Source organism: Spea bombifrons, chromosome 3 (assembly GCF_027358695.1).
Source record: "Spea bombifrons isolate aSpeBom1 chromosome 3, aSpeBom1.2.pri, whole genome shotgun sequence".
Classification (NCBI taxonomy): Eukaryota; Metazoa; Chordata; class Amphibia; order Anura; family Pelobatidae; genus Spea; species Spea bombifrons.
The window spans coordinates 31,804,675-31,823,660 of record NC_071089.1 but is presented as its reverse complement, the minus strand read 5'-3'; the positions used below and the strand labels follow the sequence as shown (position 1 = coordinate 31,823,660).

General features: G+C 39.3%; 1 protein-coding gene across 1 annotated transcript in view; it reads right to left on the bottom strand.

Annotated features, from left to right (window-relative positions):
• Positions 1–927: 927 nt before the first annotated feature.
• GRM1 (glutamate metabotropic receptor 1) overlaps positions 928–18,986 on the bottom strand; it is a 104,712-nt gene continuing 86,653 nt past the window's right edge. Inside the window, exons 6-8 of the mRNA XM_053461062.1 lie at positions 15,884–16,010; positions 13,038–13,968; positions 928–2,003 (exon numbers count right to left, since the gene is read on the bottom strand). Coding sequence (XP_053317037.1) covers positions 1,184–2,003; positions 13,038–13,968; positions 15,884–16,010 — 1,878 coding nt within the window. The 3' untranslated portion in view covers positions 928–1,183. The remainder of the gene's footprint in view (positions 2,004–13,037; positions 13,969–15,883; positions 16,011–18,986) is intronic.

Here is an 18,986-nt window from a genome sequence, read left to right as displayed (position 1 = left end):
TTTTATCTATAATTATTAATACTAGTGTGTAACGTACAGTGTTTATTTCCACTGTTATTTTTTTAGCATTATAATACAGTATTAAACAAGGTGCAACATTTGTTCAATACAAAAAGGCTCTCAGTGAGAGAGACAGGGGAAACAGTGGAGTCAAAGCAGTTCTTTTCTTCATTTCTGCTTTCAAGAAAAGAACTGCTTTGACTATCATCCTGGCTGAAGGTCCTACTTTCTCCTCATTCATGATTGAGAGTGATACATCTGTCTCCAGTGAGTACCTACTCCTCTGTTTCTTCTCTCTCTCTCTCTCTCTCTCTCTCTCTCGTTGCTACCTACAGAGTAGAGTCCATGTTATAAGCAACTCCGGTGATCCTTTGCTGTATATAGGCAACATTTGTTCAATCACATGATATAACCTTGGCATCAAGAAAGTTTCTCTTAAAGGCTTCAGTGTTGGACTAAACGTACAATTCAGAAGGGGAAAAAAATGATATATAAACATAAATTCTCCACTTTTTTGCTCCAAAATATCATTAAGTGTAATTCTGCAATCAACTAGCCAACCAATCATTTGTTGGGAAATCTCATTTTGCAACAAAAATGGAGAAAAATAGAATCTCCCGTTTCTTTACTATATTACATCTAAATCCTCCTTATTTATTAAAAGGCAACAATTAGTAAAATTAGAATATTCTATGAATATACTCTAGATCACTCTCCTAATGACTAAAAATGACCCTTTTGTCTGTCGAAACCCTTCGTACCCTGGTACTTTTAAAGAATGACCCACTGGATTTCAACTGTATCTACGTACTCTAAATGTCTATGTACACTAAAATATTGTTTTACTGTACAAATCCCATAAGAAGGTCATATTGTGATCATTCATTATGTAAATTGTCAAACAGTAAAACTGATAAATAATTTCACTTTTTGATCTTTTTTTAAGTTACAATATTGTGCTTTTTTTTAATACTGCATCTGTTTGACTTAATACAGTGAGTAAGTAACACAACAAAACATTTTAGACTTGGAGCCCTCTTAAAAGTCAGTTTTAGTATAGGACACTTAATAATTGCTTTTCTCTGTAATACACATGCAATAAAATGTAGTCCTTTCATTTTCCACCACCAGGCAAGCCCTGTGTTGCTGCATAAAAACAAGGTTTATTTTCAGGTTTTTTTGCCTACAAAGTAGATGATGTTTGTTTGTAGTCCCTCAACATAACTGAAGCATATGACACATTTGGGGGTGTGCAAAGCACTGATTCTGAAACAGGGGAACTAGGTACAGAGCTGCCAGAAGCTACGGAATCCCGGAATGGGGATGGTGGTGTCAAAGCAGGAGAATCATCCAATACAAGTTTGCTTGGAACAAGGTCTTCATCAGCAGTTTCTGTGCTATCATACATGTAATCCTGGATGAGGTTGAGTTTTTCACTTTCCACCCCTTCCACAGAGTTCATTACTTCACTAAAGGTTTGCATTTGAAGTGGAAGCACTTGCTGCTGCTGAAGATGTTGAGATGGATATATAGAACCAACAATATTTTCTAAGTCTGCCGTTGGAGTAGTTGAGTTAAATTCTGTAATGCCCGTGGAAAATTTATTGATCACTCCATGAAGCTGATCCATGAGAGCCTTTTGCAAAGGTAAACTCTTAGAAACTTGTTCGGGCAAGTACGCTGAAACTTCATCAAACTCTTGAGAGGGCGGCGGAGTTGCATTCAATCGCCTGTGAATCACCATGGCAGGGCTACTTGGTGGATCAAACCTTATTGGCTCATTTTCTTCCTCTTCCTCCACATTGTACAAAGTGTTACTGCTTATATCTGAAAATGTAATGCCCTTATTCTGGTAGCCTTTGGTTAGAGGCTTGATCACTGCTGTCTGGCTTGACCCTGTGTCCTTGGTCTTCACATGCATGGAGAGTCTGTGCCACATGTGTTGTCCCTTCTGTACTTGTCTTCCACCTGGTTCAGACCATGACACAGACTTTCCGTTAGAACTATGAATAAAATAAAGATGGATGCATTTGAATAAACAGCATGCACATATTTTGCATCAAAAATAAAAATAGCGCATGTAAGTGAGCTGTTTGCAATGGGAACCAAAGCTAGTTGCGTAACAGAAGCTACTACTGATTACCACTACTACTACTCCATGACCAGTGTGAAGTGCTAAGGAAAGGTAAAGTTCAAGGATGATTTTCTCTAAATGAGTTTACTACACCCTTGGAATGATATTTTATCATTTTTACCATATAGTTTCAAATGATGAAAGATCATTCATTTTCAAGCAGTCCTTCATTTGCGCCTGTTTGAATATTTTCTAAGTTAGAGGCTGCCAGCACACCCAGAAAGAAGATCTAGAACAAGTGTCTAGTCACTACATTACTTTTATTATCTCAGTAAAAAGGTAGCATTTAACTTTCATTTCCGCAGTATCTTTTTGTGGCCTGGTATAAGAGTATAAAAATATTACCAATGCATATTTAAGCATCATTTCCTATATTTATTTATAGTTTTTTTTTTTTTTAATTAAGAACAGGATTTAAGACGGCTGCTCTTAACTGTCATACAGATAATGTACATTTGTAAAACATGTTGATATTATTTTACTCCACTTTTGCTTTACCGTGTAATTCTGTGGAACAAATGAACCATAAAATTGTAATTTTAGAAGTTTTCTTGAATGGAAAATGTTGTATACCTTTAGCCATTGCAATAAGAGTTTTAACAATTCAGAAACGTGATTCTTCACATTGAATTACTATGGGGTCTGTTGCTAAGGGCTCCATTTGGTAGAAAAAGTTTGTGTCTACTATTGCTGGACTTTGTTCTGTGGACTGTTGATATACTGTTTTTGATTTTGGGTTGAGTGGCTTTCGAGGAGTTTTGTTTTAACAATTTATTTTTCTATATGTCTAATACCAGGTATTAATGATGAGGGTTGAGAAGTATGTATGTGCCACTACATATGAAAAAAGAAAATAGATGTTTCGCACAATACTGACATGAATAATTAGCATACTAAAGCAATACAATGTATGGATCAATTCGTTTGGTATCCATGCCAATCCATAGTTTTGCCCACATTAACAATGGCTACATGCAGTAAATGCATGCAGAGTAAATAACAATGTACTTAGTTTAAAATGAAGTAAATTGCATATAGTATAATAACATAAAGCATGCCTGATAGTTGGTAGAATAGGATTTCAATTTACTCTAAAAGACATAAAAATACTTAAATCCAATAGCATATAACGTCTGTACATAGACAACGTGGGAATTGACAATGGACAGTTGTAATCATCAAATGTAAGCTACACAGATACAAATCATTTTGTAAAATTGGTTATTTTAAGAAAATCTAGATTTTACACACGCAGAACATTTTCAGCAACATTTTACATCTTCAGTTAATTAGGAGAGTGAGAACCAATACAATGCAATACATCAATAAATGTAAATATAGGAAAAATAGGAACATACAAACATCAAACAAGTGGTTATTTCTCTATATACACAATCTAAACATTTGACACAAAATATTTGTTTATAATACTATATATTATAATACTTATTTTAGAATACTAGATATAATTTCAGGATCATGGAAGAGAAAGAGCAGAGGAAGGAAACTAGACAAACCAGCAGCCAGAGGGGTAATGGCAAAGGCAAGAGTAATTCCGGTAAAAAAAGCCACACTGCAACAGCTGATAAGTAGTTTAGGAACACTCATTTTATGTAATGTTATTCTGTATCAAATATGTGCTGCTTTATCATACAGCACATGTGTAGACATCAGTTGCTTATTTGAGATCAGTTTGTATTCCAGAGCCACTCAGTCAGCACTTCTCTACTGCTTCTCACTGTTAAAAGTTATAGACAAAAATATGTACAATTGCATAATGCCCATAGATTTTGACTTCAGAAGAGAAGGAGAAATAATTATCTATGTGTGCTTTTTTAATTTTTGTTATCAATGTCTCTCATATTCAGGAACAGCTCAAGAAGATGACTGCACATTCTACCAAATAAAAAAAAAAAGGCAAGCATTACTTTTTTATCTATTTATTTATTATACATAATGTCTGTCTTAAAATTGGTGGAAGCGTAAGATCAAAAACAGCATGGATTTACTAACTAAGATCTTTGTTTGACTGATAACTAAAATAGTAGACCAGGCAGGAGCAGTACACAGAGAAGGACTGGCACCTTCAGGCCTGGAAAGCAATATACGCACTGACACACATAATCTCACACCAACACACGCTTACATACTAAAAGCGTGGGTCTATTTGAGCAATAATAGGTATACTAGATGGGCCAGAGTGTTAGTTATCTGGTATCAAATTCTATGTTTCTGTTTATTCATAATGTGGCCAATACTTGAAATCTAAAATAGTTGGGAGTACACTGGTCATTTTTAACCAACTTAGTGAAGGCTATATTTTTAATTAATTTACTATGTGTATATATATATAAAGCATTATACATATAGCTCCCCTATAAGTTTTGGTTTATGAGTGACACCTATTGATTGGACTTCACCACTTAACAGTAATAACAGCAGGACATCTGTTCACAATAGTAATAGTTATAGTAATTGGAAACACAGCAATCCGAGTCATGACATTTGGCACTAATATCTAACCATGCCTATCCCTGGCAAACAAATTCCAGTCTTGTTAAAATGATTTTTCTTTCTAATTTAATTAACATCAATAAGTTCTTGCAGTGACTGGAAATACATTTACAAATATTTATTTAGTGAATGAGTGTTGATTAATAATATTTGACAAATCCATAAAGATGTTTCAAACAGAATTTACATTTTGATTAAAACTTTAGCTAGCATTTGTATGTGTACAGTGAACATTTTTTTGGACTCCAAGTAGAACGATCACATTTTAGCAAATTTTGAAGAATGCTATGAATTTGGCAACATATCTCAAGCTGTAATTAATTCTTTCAGCTGATTGAGTACTTTTCTGTGATACTGAGGTAGTGCAGCTGGAACACTATTCAGCATCCGTTTCCGACTTCAACACCATAATTTAACATTACTATTGCAGACATCTGCTCAGTCGGTTTCACTATGTGTAACAAAGCCTTTAACTTCCATGGTAACATGAATATTTTTGCCTTTAAAGGCTACTGCAGCTAAATTCAAACATTTATACATTCAATCCCACAATTAACATTATCAGTAATGTTCAATGAATATCTACAGTACCTATCTATCTATGTATCTATCGAGAGAACTGAATGAAAGCAACAAACATATTAATACTATATTGCAAATATTGTAATATTGGGTTTTAAAGGAACTACATTTAACTATTAAGAGACAGCATTTAACACGGCCTTTAATTAATTGTGCATTTCGTTTATGTTCATTCACTATTAAATAAAGAAGTATTCAAAGCCAAAGTCCCATGGACAAATGTATGTTTTTCTCATTTAAACATAAAATAGAGTGCATGTAGGTAAGTATTAATAAAAAAATATTTTATTTTATTTTGCTTCAATTAACATCATCGATCTGAAGACCTGAAGCTGCCATTGTTGTCGGCCATAACCATTCCTGCTCAAACACCACATTGAGTTGTTTCTTTATCGCAATGCCAATTGCGTCCTGCTTGTTCAATGCAATCTTTTCCAACATAGACTTTTCTTTTTTTTAGTATTTTTCATTATTTTAATTTATTAGTCAGACTGGGTGATTAAAACTAAACTATTCTAATGTTTACCTCAAGGCATCATAATTAGAGACTATGGTGTTTGTCTAATATATTTATCTAAAGCTCTCTCCACCTAATGTATCGGTTTGTCATAGTCTGTCAATTCTCGTCAGGCCACTTAAATATATGTATTGTATTAAGCACTATGTACAAATGTTTAAATGTTAAGACATATCAAGCCTTATTTTATTTCTTGCAAATACTGGACCTTCTGTTGTTATTTTTGGTATTAACTACTACCTAACATAACAGCACAAAACATATGCCTCACTTGGTGGCCCTGTGGATCTAAGTATAATAATGGAACTGAATTTTTTTCAGACATTAAGTATTGGATTTACTGTGTGAGTCAAGGAGCTAGTACTTAGGGGAGAGAGCTGCTTGAGTAATTAGCAACAAGAAGGATGGAGAAACCAGACATTTGAGATACTAGAGAGAAGCACTGGAGACCAGAAAACCTTCAATCTACGTAGTGAAAATCAGGCAATAACTGGATACCAGATTCGTGTCCAGCGAATAGCGAGGTGTAAACTGAGATTGGGATTGTGAAAATGAGGCTCCATATGAATACATAAAGTATCTCACAAAAGTGAGTACACCTCAAATTTTTGAAAACATTTTATTATATCTTTTCATGGGACAACACTGAAGAAATGACACTCTGCTATAATGTAGAGTAGTGAGTGTACATCCTGTATAACAGTGTATTAAAAGTTTAAATCTTGGCAACAAAAGTGAGTACACCCCTAAGTGGAAATGTCCAAATTGGGCCCAATTAGCCATTTTTCCTCCCACGTGTCATGTGACTCGTTAGTGTTACAAGGTCTCAGGTGTGAATGGGGAGCAGGTGTGTTAAATTTGGTGTTATCGCTCTCACACTCTCTCATACTGGTCACTGGAAGTTCAACATGGCACCTCATGGCAAAGAAATTAGGATCTGAAAAAAACAATTATTGCTCTATATAAAGATGGCCTGAAACTGAGCTGCAGCACGGTGAGCAAGACCATACAGCGGTTTCACAGGACGGGTTCCACTCAGAACAGGCCTCGCCATGGTCGACCAAAGAAGTTGAGTGCACGTGCTCAGCGTCATATCCAGAGGTTGTCTTTGGGAAATAGACATATGAGTGCTGCCAGCACTGCTGCAGAGGCTGAAGGGGTGGGGGGTCAGCCTGTGAGTGCTCAGACCATACGCCGCACACTGCATCAAATTGGTCTGCATGGCTGTCTACCCAGAAGGAAGCCTCTTCTAAAGATGATACACAAGAAAGCCCGCAAACAGTTTGCTGAAAACAAGCAGACTAAGGACATGGATTACTGGAACCATGTCCTGTGGTCCGATGAGACCAAGATAAACTTATTTCGTTCAGATGGTGTCAAGCGTGTGTGGCAGCAACCAGGTGAGGAGTACAAAGACCAGTGTGTCTTGCCTACAGTCAAGCATGGTGGTGGGAATGTCATGGTCTGGGCCTGCATGAGGGCTGCCGGCACTGGGGAGCTACAGTTCATTGAGGGAACCATGAATGCCAACATGTACTGTGACATACTGAAGCAGAGCATGAGCCCCTCCCTTTTAGACTGGGCCGCAGGGCAGTTTTCCAACATGATAACTACCCCAAACACACCTTGCCTTGCTAAAGAAGCTGAGGGTAAAGGTGATGAACTGGCAAAGCATGTCTCCAGACCTAAACTCTAGTGAGCATCTGTGGGACATCCTCAAACAGAAGGTGGGAGCGCAAGATCTCTAACATCCACCAGCTCCGTGATGTCATCATGGAGGAGTGGAAGAGGACTCCAGTGGCAACCTGTGAAGCTCTGGTGAACTCCATGCCCAAGAGGGTTAAGGCAGTGCTGGAAAATAATGGTGGCCACACAAAATATTGACACTTTGGGCCCAATTTGGACATTTCCACTTAGGGGTGTACTCTTTAGACATTAATGGCTGTGTGTTGGGTTATTTTGAGGGGACAGCAAATGTACACTGTTATACAGACAGTACACTCACTACTTTATACTTTATGACTAAAAGTATGTGGAAAACCCTCCTAATTATTGAATTTAAGTGTTTCAGCCACATGCATTGCTAACAGGTGTAGACAATCAAGTGCATAGATATGCAACCTCCATAGACAAACTGGCTGAATCTGAATTTGACGGATGCCAGGAGAACACTACCTACCGAAATGCATAGTGCCTACTCTATGTTTGGTGGGGAGGGATAATGGTCTGGGGTTGTTTTTCTAGATTTGGGTTAGGGTCCTCAGTTCCAGTAAAGAGTAATGTTAATGCTACATGATACAAAGACATTTTAAACAAATGGATGCTTCCAATTTTGTGGCACTGGGTTGGGAAAAGCTGCTTCCTGTTCCGGCATGACTGTGCCCCTGTGCACAATAGCACGCTTCCACTTTCTCTCAATGTTTCCATACTTTGTGTACTGACCACTTCCCTGTCACCTTTGCAACCGTTCCGCTTCTTCTCTTGCCTCTTTTTCTTCTGTCTATTATGTCTTCTTTCTTCATCCGCATCTCCGTGTTATCAGCTCAATTGACAAGGCCTCCTAGAGTGCTTCCACATAAGGGTTTGCGCCACATGGACAGCCTCTCCCCGTTTCACCAATTGAAGGAGAGGGTGTGTACAGAGGTTCTGCCCTTTTGAGGAAACGCTCTGGAAACCTGGTCAACTGAGCTGATACCGGGAGAAGCAGATGAAGAAAAAAGACAGAAGAGGAAGAGGCAAGAGAAGAAGCGAAGCTGCAGGAAAGGAGACAGAGATGCGGAAGCAGTTGGTGGAGAAGGTAGGGAGACTCAGCTGACACAGATGCCTTCCTGCTATTTAGAGCGCCTGGGTATGTTGCACCTTGCACACCTGCCCAAGCATGGCTCCGCATATGCATTAGCATATTCTGCCTGCTTCCGGCTACCGGCTTTGCATTGCTCCAAAGGCTTGATTACCGGCTGTGGCAACCCTAACTGCATCTCATAAACACTTCCTCTCTCAATACAAATTTTTGATGCACATTAATTGTTTTTACATGGATTTTGTAAGATTTATTGATGACTTCTGCTAATACCCTTTTTTAAAGCCCCATCCTTGTTCTAATGAATAAGTAGTGAAGCATTAAGATTCTGAAGCATTAGGATTCTGTCAGGGTTCAGCCCCAGCCCTGCAAACTGCCAGGCGTGGCCACCCATTTAAGTGTTCTGCCTGGAGTTAAACTCCTCTCCACAGCTTGCTGTCCTGTTTATTTCTGTCTGTATTTTATGTACCTTTGCCCTCTTTCCCTTATACATCTCAGCTCCTCACTCCATCCCCTGTGTTCTTTGCCTTGTTGCCTTGCCTTTGTGGCATCCTGTACCATGTATGCATGTCTTGCTATGTATATAATTAATGTGCTGTGTATTTATGGTCAGCTGTGTTTTGTTATACCATTACCCTGCCTCCCTCACCTGAAGCCTAGACGACTCACACCTGATCTGATGAACAGGCTTTATATCCCTGCCTCCTAGTAACAGAGGTGTGAATTCATTAAGTTCTTTGGAGCCATAGTTCATGCCAGACGCTGGATCTGCCTGTTGGACCTACCTACCTGCCTACCTGCCTACCTGCCTACCTGCCTACCTGCCTACCTGCCTACCTGCCTACCTGCCTACCTGCCTACTACCGCTTTCACCCGGACTGCCTACTGGATTTCCCCTTTTTTTTGCTTGCTACCTGTCCCAGACCCTTTTGAATACTTGCCTGGACTTTTCTACCCTCATATGCATGATATGCCTCCTACTCTGCTGCTTCTGGTGAGATGCCTTGCTTTGCTTTTGTAATATAACATATAACCAAACATTCTGCTTGTGTCCTTTTGTGAAGTTTGTTTCAATCACTGCGTTCCTACACTCCTGCGCTCTGGACTCCAACATCCAGTTAAGGGCTGCAATATAATGAGCCTGACAGATTCTGAATAAGGAATAATTATAGCACAGGAAAACCTCTGCTAAAATGCCCACTTTCCCCTAGTTAATAAAACCAATAATTTTAATCAATGCTAATTAAACTATAATGAAATGTTATTTTAGATGACTCGTATGTATATGTGTAATCTATTTCAAATTATGTTTTGCAAAGTATATTAATCTGAATGATTAGCTAATCAGCTAAAAAAAAATAGAGGTAAAATATGTTTCTTATCCAAAAAAGAGAGCACAAGGAAAAAGTCCTATTGCCATTTTCAAATAATCGATTGTGCCAGTTTATTTAGCAATGCAATGCATATGATAATCCATTATTCCTATTAGCATAATAATAATAATAATAATATGCACATTTATTATAACACAGATACAATCCAGATGACCCATCTAGCCTTATCATTGAAAAGGAACACATTGTAATTTTTTTGTCATTTGTTGTATTAGATAGTTTCAAACACAACGTGTTTATTTGTCAATCTGTCTGTCTATCTATCTATCTTTCAACAAGTACAGCTTCCCTGGGTCTCTGGGTATCTGCTTCTGACCCACCCACTCCCATGTCCACGTCTCACCCATCAAAGGCTGCCTGGGGATAGCCCCTATGCACAGCTGTCCTAACCCTATGCAAAGACATTTCTTGCTCCGGAAGAAAAAATATTCAGTTTTTCTTTTGAAATACTTGTATGACTTGGATTTGTACATTGTTCCTTTAGGATTATTTATGATGTCACTAATAAGCATACAGCTCTGCAATCAGTGGCCCATTCTTTGTATATCTGCACTTCATTAACTAGGACCATCTCTGTCCTTCAATTACCAATCTATCCCCCATCAATCCTACTTGAGCAATGAATGTTGTAGCTCATTATAAAGAGCCTTATAAAATTGTTGACAGATTATACATTTTCATCAGGGAGGAAAATGGCTAAAATTGGCTAATTTGTAATTCTTTGGATATTACAAATGTGAAATGTGTCCATGCATATTGTTCCTTTTAATGTCTTTTTTTAATCCATATCTTCTCTACTGGCTATATATTATCATTAATCATCTTACCTATGAAAATCAATAAATAAATGCAAATGTGCCCATTTTTGTAAATTTATTTTTAGTACATATATGGCAATAGTTGAGAAGTATTTAATTCCACCAGTTCTGAATGGTGTGGGTATTTATCTAAGCTACCCCTTGTTTTTTTGCACCATAAAAGGTTACAAACAGGTCCACTTTAACCAATTAGTGTTCCAAACACCTTTTCTAGTGGTACATGTAAACTAAAAAGCATAGCATGGATAGATATAACAAGACAACAGGATATAATCATATGGTCCATTTGCCCTTTTTGAATCACTTTTTACTTATTAACTCATTATTTATAATATTTTTTTGCACATCCTAAACATCTTCGAATAATTCAGGTTATACTACTTTCAGTGGAAATCTACTCATCCAGTTGTGATTTTTGTTCATTAGGTCAAACAGTAAATTAGTGATCATGCAAAATCCATGGAAACAAGTTAACAATCCATTGTTTATTCATAGTAATAAATTGGTCCTCTTTGATCCTGTCCATTGTTGATAAGATCCGTGTTCTCTTTTGGAAATTCCATGTCATAAGAAGTCTTCTGCAGAACATGATCTGAAACTGAAATTTAGTACCTAATGATACCAACGAAACACATGACTAATCATTGAGCCTGAGAAATAAGTTCTCATTTCTACCTCATATAGACATTTACATGCACCAGACAGGGACATGATACTTGGTATACACAACTTGAACTCTCAGACAAGATCTCTAGTATTAAGCCAGAATGTAATTAAACATTATATCATTAAGCATTCAATTCTATGGTTTGTCATTTCCAACACCAGTCAATATAATGTAGGTTTGGTGAATTATACCAAAAAAATCAAATACGTTTACAACTTTATGGCAAAGCTAGCTTTATAAACCATGACTTATTCATACAGAGGGATATATGTAGCAATTTAATGTCTTCAAATAACAGTAGTGTAGTTGTTGGGTTGAGTGTGGTTGTTGAGTGATGTAGTAGAGACTACAAATTGTAGTCCCATATCTTGGTTGACTAATGGAGGTATTAGTATCTCCCTTGGATGTAGAGTTGCCACCTTTTGCCAAACCACTTCCTGGACAGTCCATGAGAGGTTGTGTCTGTCGGATGTGAAGGGGTGGTTAGGTCATAGTGTCTCAAGCGACAGTTAAAATGCTTAGTTGAGAGAAAGGAGAAGCAAGATAGAAAAGACAAAGGAGGAGGAAGAAAGGAGAGAAAAGAAAGAAAATAGGAAAATAGGGAAAATAAAAAGGATAGAAAGAAGAAGACATAAACAGAAAACAGAAAGTAGAGAAATGATAAAGGAGGGGTAGAAATGAAAGACAAAGGAGATGAGAGAGACCAAACAGAGAAAATAGAGAAAGGAGAAAAGAAGAAAAGAAAGAGAGAAGAGAAAGGCAAAAGGAGCGGAAATACAAATAAAACAAGGTAAGAGTATAAAGAGAGTAAGGAAAATCCATTAACTGTCTGAAGTATGTGTGGCATATCAACTATCTTCCCCACTCATACTGAATGTCGTCCTTCCATATGCTCACTGCTGTCACGGTCACTCCATGGCCCTGCTAAGGACATCATTAAGTCATTTTCAGTTGTCCAAAGGATTTCTAGTTACCCCACCTGAGGAATGTGGATTGACATTGCAACTAGCCCAGTATTTGCCAGGACATAACTATGTGCCCTGTGATTCACCTCTTTATTCTGAGGTGAGAGGCAACTCTACTTTGATGCCAGGGTCCATACTGTAACAAAGGACATGATCTGCCTGTTCCGTGATGTGATATACAGTGGCAACAAACCATAGAGGCACCATTAAGGAGCTCACTGAGATGTATGGTAGTACTGGGTATAAAATTAAATTTAAAATTAAATTTAAAAAGTTAATGAATGTCAAAGATTTTTTTTACACTGGGAAGGGGAGAGCAGAAAAATGATAGAGGAAGGGGAGAAATGGAAGAAAAAGGAGGTAAGGGAGACAAGACAAAAGGAGTGGAAATACAAACAAAACAAGAGCGTGAGGAAAACCCATTAACTGGTAAATGAATTCAGGTGAATCATCAGTGAATAAAATCACACAGATACTACACACCAGATTTTAATTCACATACATCCTCTGTAACTTGTTTTTACTAAAATATTTACTGGACTAGCTTGCCATAATACCATAGTAGACAAAGCATATTGACTGGAATTGCTTGCCATAATCCCATAGTGGACACAATTTCAAAAAGGTCTAAAAATTATGTACTCACTTTGTTTTTCCAGCAATGGGTTTCTTTCTTCTAAAAATACTCAGGAAAGTGTTTGACCTGCAGGGTGTTTTTCCATCCCCAACGTGCATCCGCACAACATCAGAAGTAGTGAAAGCACTGCGAACGTTCCTTTCGGGTTTGGCAATAATTATATACATCTTGGGAGTGAACATACAGCCCAAGGCTACTGTTACACTAAGGCTGACTGCAAAAGACGTAGTGATAATTTTGTAGTTGCTTCCAAAGTAAATGGGGACAAATGCCAGCCAGATGATGCAAGTGGTGTACATGGTGAATGCAATGTATTTAGCCTCATTAAAATTAGCTGGAACATTACGAGTCTTGAAGGCATAATAGGTACAGCTCATGATGAGAAGTCCATTGTAGCCTACAGGGGCCACGACACCTAGATTGCTAGTATTACAAATCAAGTACACTTCCTTAATGCTTGGGTAGGATAGTACAGGCATAGGAGGCTCCATTATTATTAGGGTAACTACCAGTGTAAGCTGCATGCTAATCAATACTGAAGCAATTATAACCTGTGCGCAGGCACTCATAAAACGGGGCTTGCGTGTGCAGATCTTCTTTTTGCTTCCAGCTAGTATACGAGCAATACGATTAGTTTTGGTCACCAAAGCAGAATAACACATGGCTGAGGAAAGGCCTACCAACAAACGTTGCAGGTAACATGAGGTGGTGGTTGGTCTGGCTATCAGCGTGAATGGGCATATGTAGCCAAGAAAAATACCAGCCAGTATAATGAAACAGAGCTCTCGACTTGAAGATTTAACCACAGGTGTGTCCCTGTAAAGGATGAAGATTAAGGTGACAAACATTGTAACGAGGATTCCCACGCATGAAAAGGCCACCGCAATCATGGATTCTATGTCACTCCATTGCAGATATTTGACAACTATGGGCTCGCAGCCTACGGGAAACAGAAGATATGACTTTATGTAATGAGTGTAATGTGAACAATATGTAAGATATATAAAATGACCTACTTTTGGTTTCTACAACATTGTAAGACATTTCTACTAGCGTACATTATATGCCTGTTTTAGCTTTTTTGAGAATATTTTCTCTTTTTCACCACTGTGCCCCAACTGTTAACAACACTTTTCCAAGCAACCTTGGTCTCTGAACAGGACTGGCCACCAAGCACAGGCATGAAGGAGATGCAAGTGTATGCGTGTTTAAAAAAAAGCAGAAAACTTGCAAATTCATTAACCTGTAAGTTGTCTGCAACTTTAAAATTAGGAATTCTTTTTATTTTAACACCTGATTTTACTGGGTATGGAATGGGGGTGAAGGGAAGGCACAGCTTGAGATCCATGCTTTCTATAGGAGGGTATACAGGTCAATTTACCACATCAGGGTTTGTTTTATTAACTACCCTTGCCCCATCGTGCAGATGTAGGGGAATGGGGAAAATCATTGACCCCGTCTTGGTAAATATGGTTCCTGGTGACCCTGTTTATTTTCTCATAATGTATTGGGGGGGTAAAACATATTGCGCTTTCCAGGGGAGGACATGCAAGTTAACCTGCATCCTCTTGTCTGAAACTTGCAAAATACACATGGCCTTGCAGACAGCTCACGTATTAGTGAATCTATGAGTTTTTTGTGAGTGATAGTACTCTTAACTTGACTGACTACTAGACTCCGTGGTCCCGACTGAAATACTGATTGGTGTCCAGTCGTACTACACCAAGTACACCATGAATGGACCTTGGCCCTATTTAACTCCTGGCAATTCCCACACTGACATGCATTTTATATGTAGAGAAATGCTATTGTGCAGATCTCATATTCTAAGGTGCCTAAGATCTTTCTCACATTATTACATATTCAGAGTCTGACGTATACGCTGTATTTTCTGTATTAGTGTGACCTTGCACATGTCAAAATAAGCATTCACTAACATTCTTAGATCTTTAAAGTGTGCTGTTCATCTTGGACAAAACACTAACTGCAAATTTAGCAGATCTGTATCATTATTTCTGTCATGGAAACAAAGCACATCTATTAATCCCCATTTCTTCTGTCACTTAACTGTAGGCTTCAAATTAATATGAATAAGTGAAAATCTGACATGACTGAATTACTATTCATGGGCATTATTAGGGATGATGTTCCTAATGTTATGTTTACAACACAGCATAGTAGGTGCAACATCACCTTTAATCTACTGTGTTAATGAATTTAATAATTTAGAACTAAATGCAATATTAGACTAGTACTGAATATGCAAACCCAGAAATAATGATTTCTTTTTTTAATTCTGCCCTGTTCATACTACTTCAGGGAATGCTTAATTGTCGAGTGACACACTTAATCAGATTATAAAAGTTGTACAGAGGTGAGGACTGTTAATTGTAGAAAACGTGACATCCATTCATGTTTGGATTTCAATATGCACTGTAAGCTCAAACAATGTGCATTTTGAAATGGATTGTCAATCATGTCTACATTTAGGAAGTGTGGAGTTACCACAACAGATAGAAAACTGCACTTACATTTTTATTCTACAATTCAAATGCACTTCTTAAGCAAATGGTTTGTTGAAGGTAACCGCCATCTGTTTCACAATATCACCTTATGGTGTTTATGTTGTCCCGACGGGAAACATAACAGTGGTTTCTCTAAAATATACAGAGCTGTTAACCAGCCATATTCTTATGCTCAGAAATCAATCCCAGCCATTATAGAATCAACTGGTGATTTTTAGATTTTGCTCAGAAGCTTCTTGTGTTTCATATTTATTTATTTTGTAAGGACAGAGACAAAAGCCTCATATTTAGCTTTAACCTTTACTTCAATGAGACATCAACAGTCCCTACCTGTCAATCCAGGATTAGGCCACCAGCCTAGTTCACAGGCTTTGCAGGTAAACTCATCCTGAACATACTCATTTTCTTTACATGGTGTGCAAATCCAGCAGCAGCTTACTTCACCTTTTCTTATAACCTGTAGCAAAGACAAAACGTGTGTGTTATAGGGGAATGTTCACCTACACTGCTTCTACATTGAGAAATTAATATGGACAGGGCCGGATTAACGTAGGGGCTGATAGAGCTGCAGCTCCAGGCCCCTACCTAAAAGGACTAACTGGGCCTATGCGTGGTCGCGAAGTTCAAAGCAGCCGTCGTGCGGCTGTAAGACCGCCTCCGCTGGCCTCTTTAACTTCATTAGGTGGCCAGCGGATGCGGTCTTACAGCCGCACGACGGCTGCTTTGAACTTTGTTGCCGGGCTGCCGCTTTAAAGACGTGATGTTCGAGAGGGTGGGCTCACAGAGCAGTTTCTCTTGACAAGGAGAGGGTCTTCACGTCAGAGGAAAGCAGGAAAAAAGAAAAAAAAACAAAATGTAAGTATTACCAAAAATTTTTTGAGGGGACCCATATTCAAGGGAGGGGGTGGCTGGATTTTGGCAATACAAAATCAATATTAACAGAGGGGTGTGGCTGGGGGGAATAAATGTTTGTGAATGAGTGTAGGGGGGGTTGCATGGCAAAGGGAGGCTGAAATCACATTCCTATCATGCCCAGGCAGCCAGGACATGCTGGAACCTGGAGTGGGATTGCTGTTAGCAATTATATATATATATATATATATATATATATATATATATATATATATATAATATTGTTAATTTTTTTTGTCCAATTTTGGTGTGTTAACCACACACATTTTTATTAAAAGTAAGCAACACACCAAACACAGCAATCACACTCCGATCATGCCCAAGCTACCAGTACATGCTAGAACCTGGGCATGATAGGAGTGTGATTGCTGTTAGCAATCACACTCCTATAATGCTAAGTCAGCCAGTACATGCTGGAATCTGGGTATGCCTGGGCATAATATAATTGTGATTGCTGTTAATTTTATATATATATATATATATATATATATATATATTAAAATATTGTTGTTGATGTTTTGTCTAATTTTGGTGTGTTACTTTAAATAAAAGTATGCTTTTTTGTTGTTGTTTTTTAAGGCTGGAGTGGTTATTTTCGGTTTCGGACAAGTAAATGCTGAATTTTTGGTTTCGGTCCAGAATTTTCATTTCGGTGCACTGAAGTGGTAGGCCTACACCACATCAGTGTTTGGCTTAGTATAGGGTTATGCTGCATTATTGTCAATGTCTGGCTCAATGTATAGCGATAGTCAGTGCGTGCCTCAGTATATAACGATAACAGTTATGCTGTACCCCCGTCAATGTTAGCCTCAGTATATAGTGATAGGTGTTATGCTGTTCCACTGTCAGTGTGTGCCTCAGTATATAACGATAACAGTTATGCTGTACCACCGTCATTGTTTGCCTCAGTATATAATGATAACAGTTATACTCTATGTAACGGGTTCACCCAGAGAGCTGTAGTAACTCCCAGAGATCACCCAGACGTATCCTCCTGTTGTCCCCGGAATCACTTCCAGCACCAGCCAGCATGCGCACCTTGGAACCCTGCTATGTGTACCCAATAAGTAGACACAACTACCTTGAATTGAGTACAGCAGGAATGAACCGTTTATTGATGTAAAACATAGACTGATATAGCCACACAACTTCATTAACATAAATTAACATTGATAAACATGTAGACAACCCAACCTTTAATCCCCAGTCAGCAATCCTATTGATGGGATTAATTAAACAATGGAGTTCCTGCCTGTTTGGCAGCCAGGCTGGAGCCATCTCTGAGTACCTTGGGCCCCTGTATGACAGGTCATTCTGTCACATATCTCCCCTTTTAAAAATAAGACTGAACTGGGGCCAGACCCAAACCGGGTCTGCATCCAGCTCAGTCCGACAGCACAGCTCCGTCGCTCCTGGAGTTGTGGATGCAGGGGGCTGGCAAAAGGCAGGGAGACAGGGTCCATAATCTGCGGGTAGCAGGCTTGCTTTCAGTCCTCTCCAGGGGCCCCAGTGATGGACAGTTCCGTCACACACTCCATCACATATCTCCTTTTTCTGGGGGAGACTGACGTCTGATAAGACCCCACACTGTTTGACTCTGAAGTCAGTCTGTATATCTGGACCATCACTGCCAGCCACAAATTGGTACTCCTCAAAACAATTTAACAAAAGAGCAGTACTCACCCGCCTGCCCTCTGCCTCTCCCGAAAAATATAACTGCCGCTGGAGAGAATTGCCAACTGCACCTTCTCTCTGGAGTCTTCTCAGCCGCTGGGGAGATGACAGGGTGGCGGGGGCCCCTTCAATCAAGGGTTGGGGATCCGAGCCAGCTGCCCAGCAATTCTGGGGACCACAGGTGGCAACCACAGTCTCATCCACCTGTATGGGATACGTGTCCCCAAGTGCTGGTTTCGTACCATCCTCTAGTGGAGGGACGTCTGATGTGGGAGGGCAGAGGCCAGCTGCACTCTGACCTGGAGAAATCTCTTTTATAGGGTTTGCGGGCACCTCCAGTGCTGGTAGAGAGGGGCTGTCCTGCCTCTCTCCTGTTGCCAGTATTTCGGCTGGGGTGGTCTGAGCGAGCACTGCGGGAGCGTCATGGTCAGACTCAGGAACAAGGGGGAGGGGTGGGCAGAGAACAGCAGCACTCTGCCCTGTTGCCAGCGCTTCTGCTGGGGAGCGGGGATCTGGGCCAACTGCCAAACATTCCGGGGACCCAGGTGTGGAAACCGCAGCCCCATCAACTACCACAGTCTCTGGGGCTGCCTGACTGGACCCTACAAGGTTGCTGTGGTCAGGCTCGGGAAACAGGGAAAGGAGCAGGCAGATGCCAGCGGCACTCTGCCCCGATGGCAGCTCTTCTGCTGGGTGGGTGCTTGTGGAGACCGCAGTGCCAGCTACTACACCCACAAAACCTTCTTCCTTTTGCTGGGAAGGGAAGCCAATTGCAAGCCCTCCCGGACCAACATCCTCAGATGTAAAATCAATTAAATCCACAGTCTCTGGATCTGGTTGTGGTGTA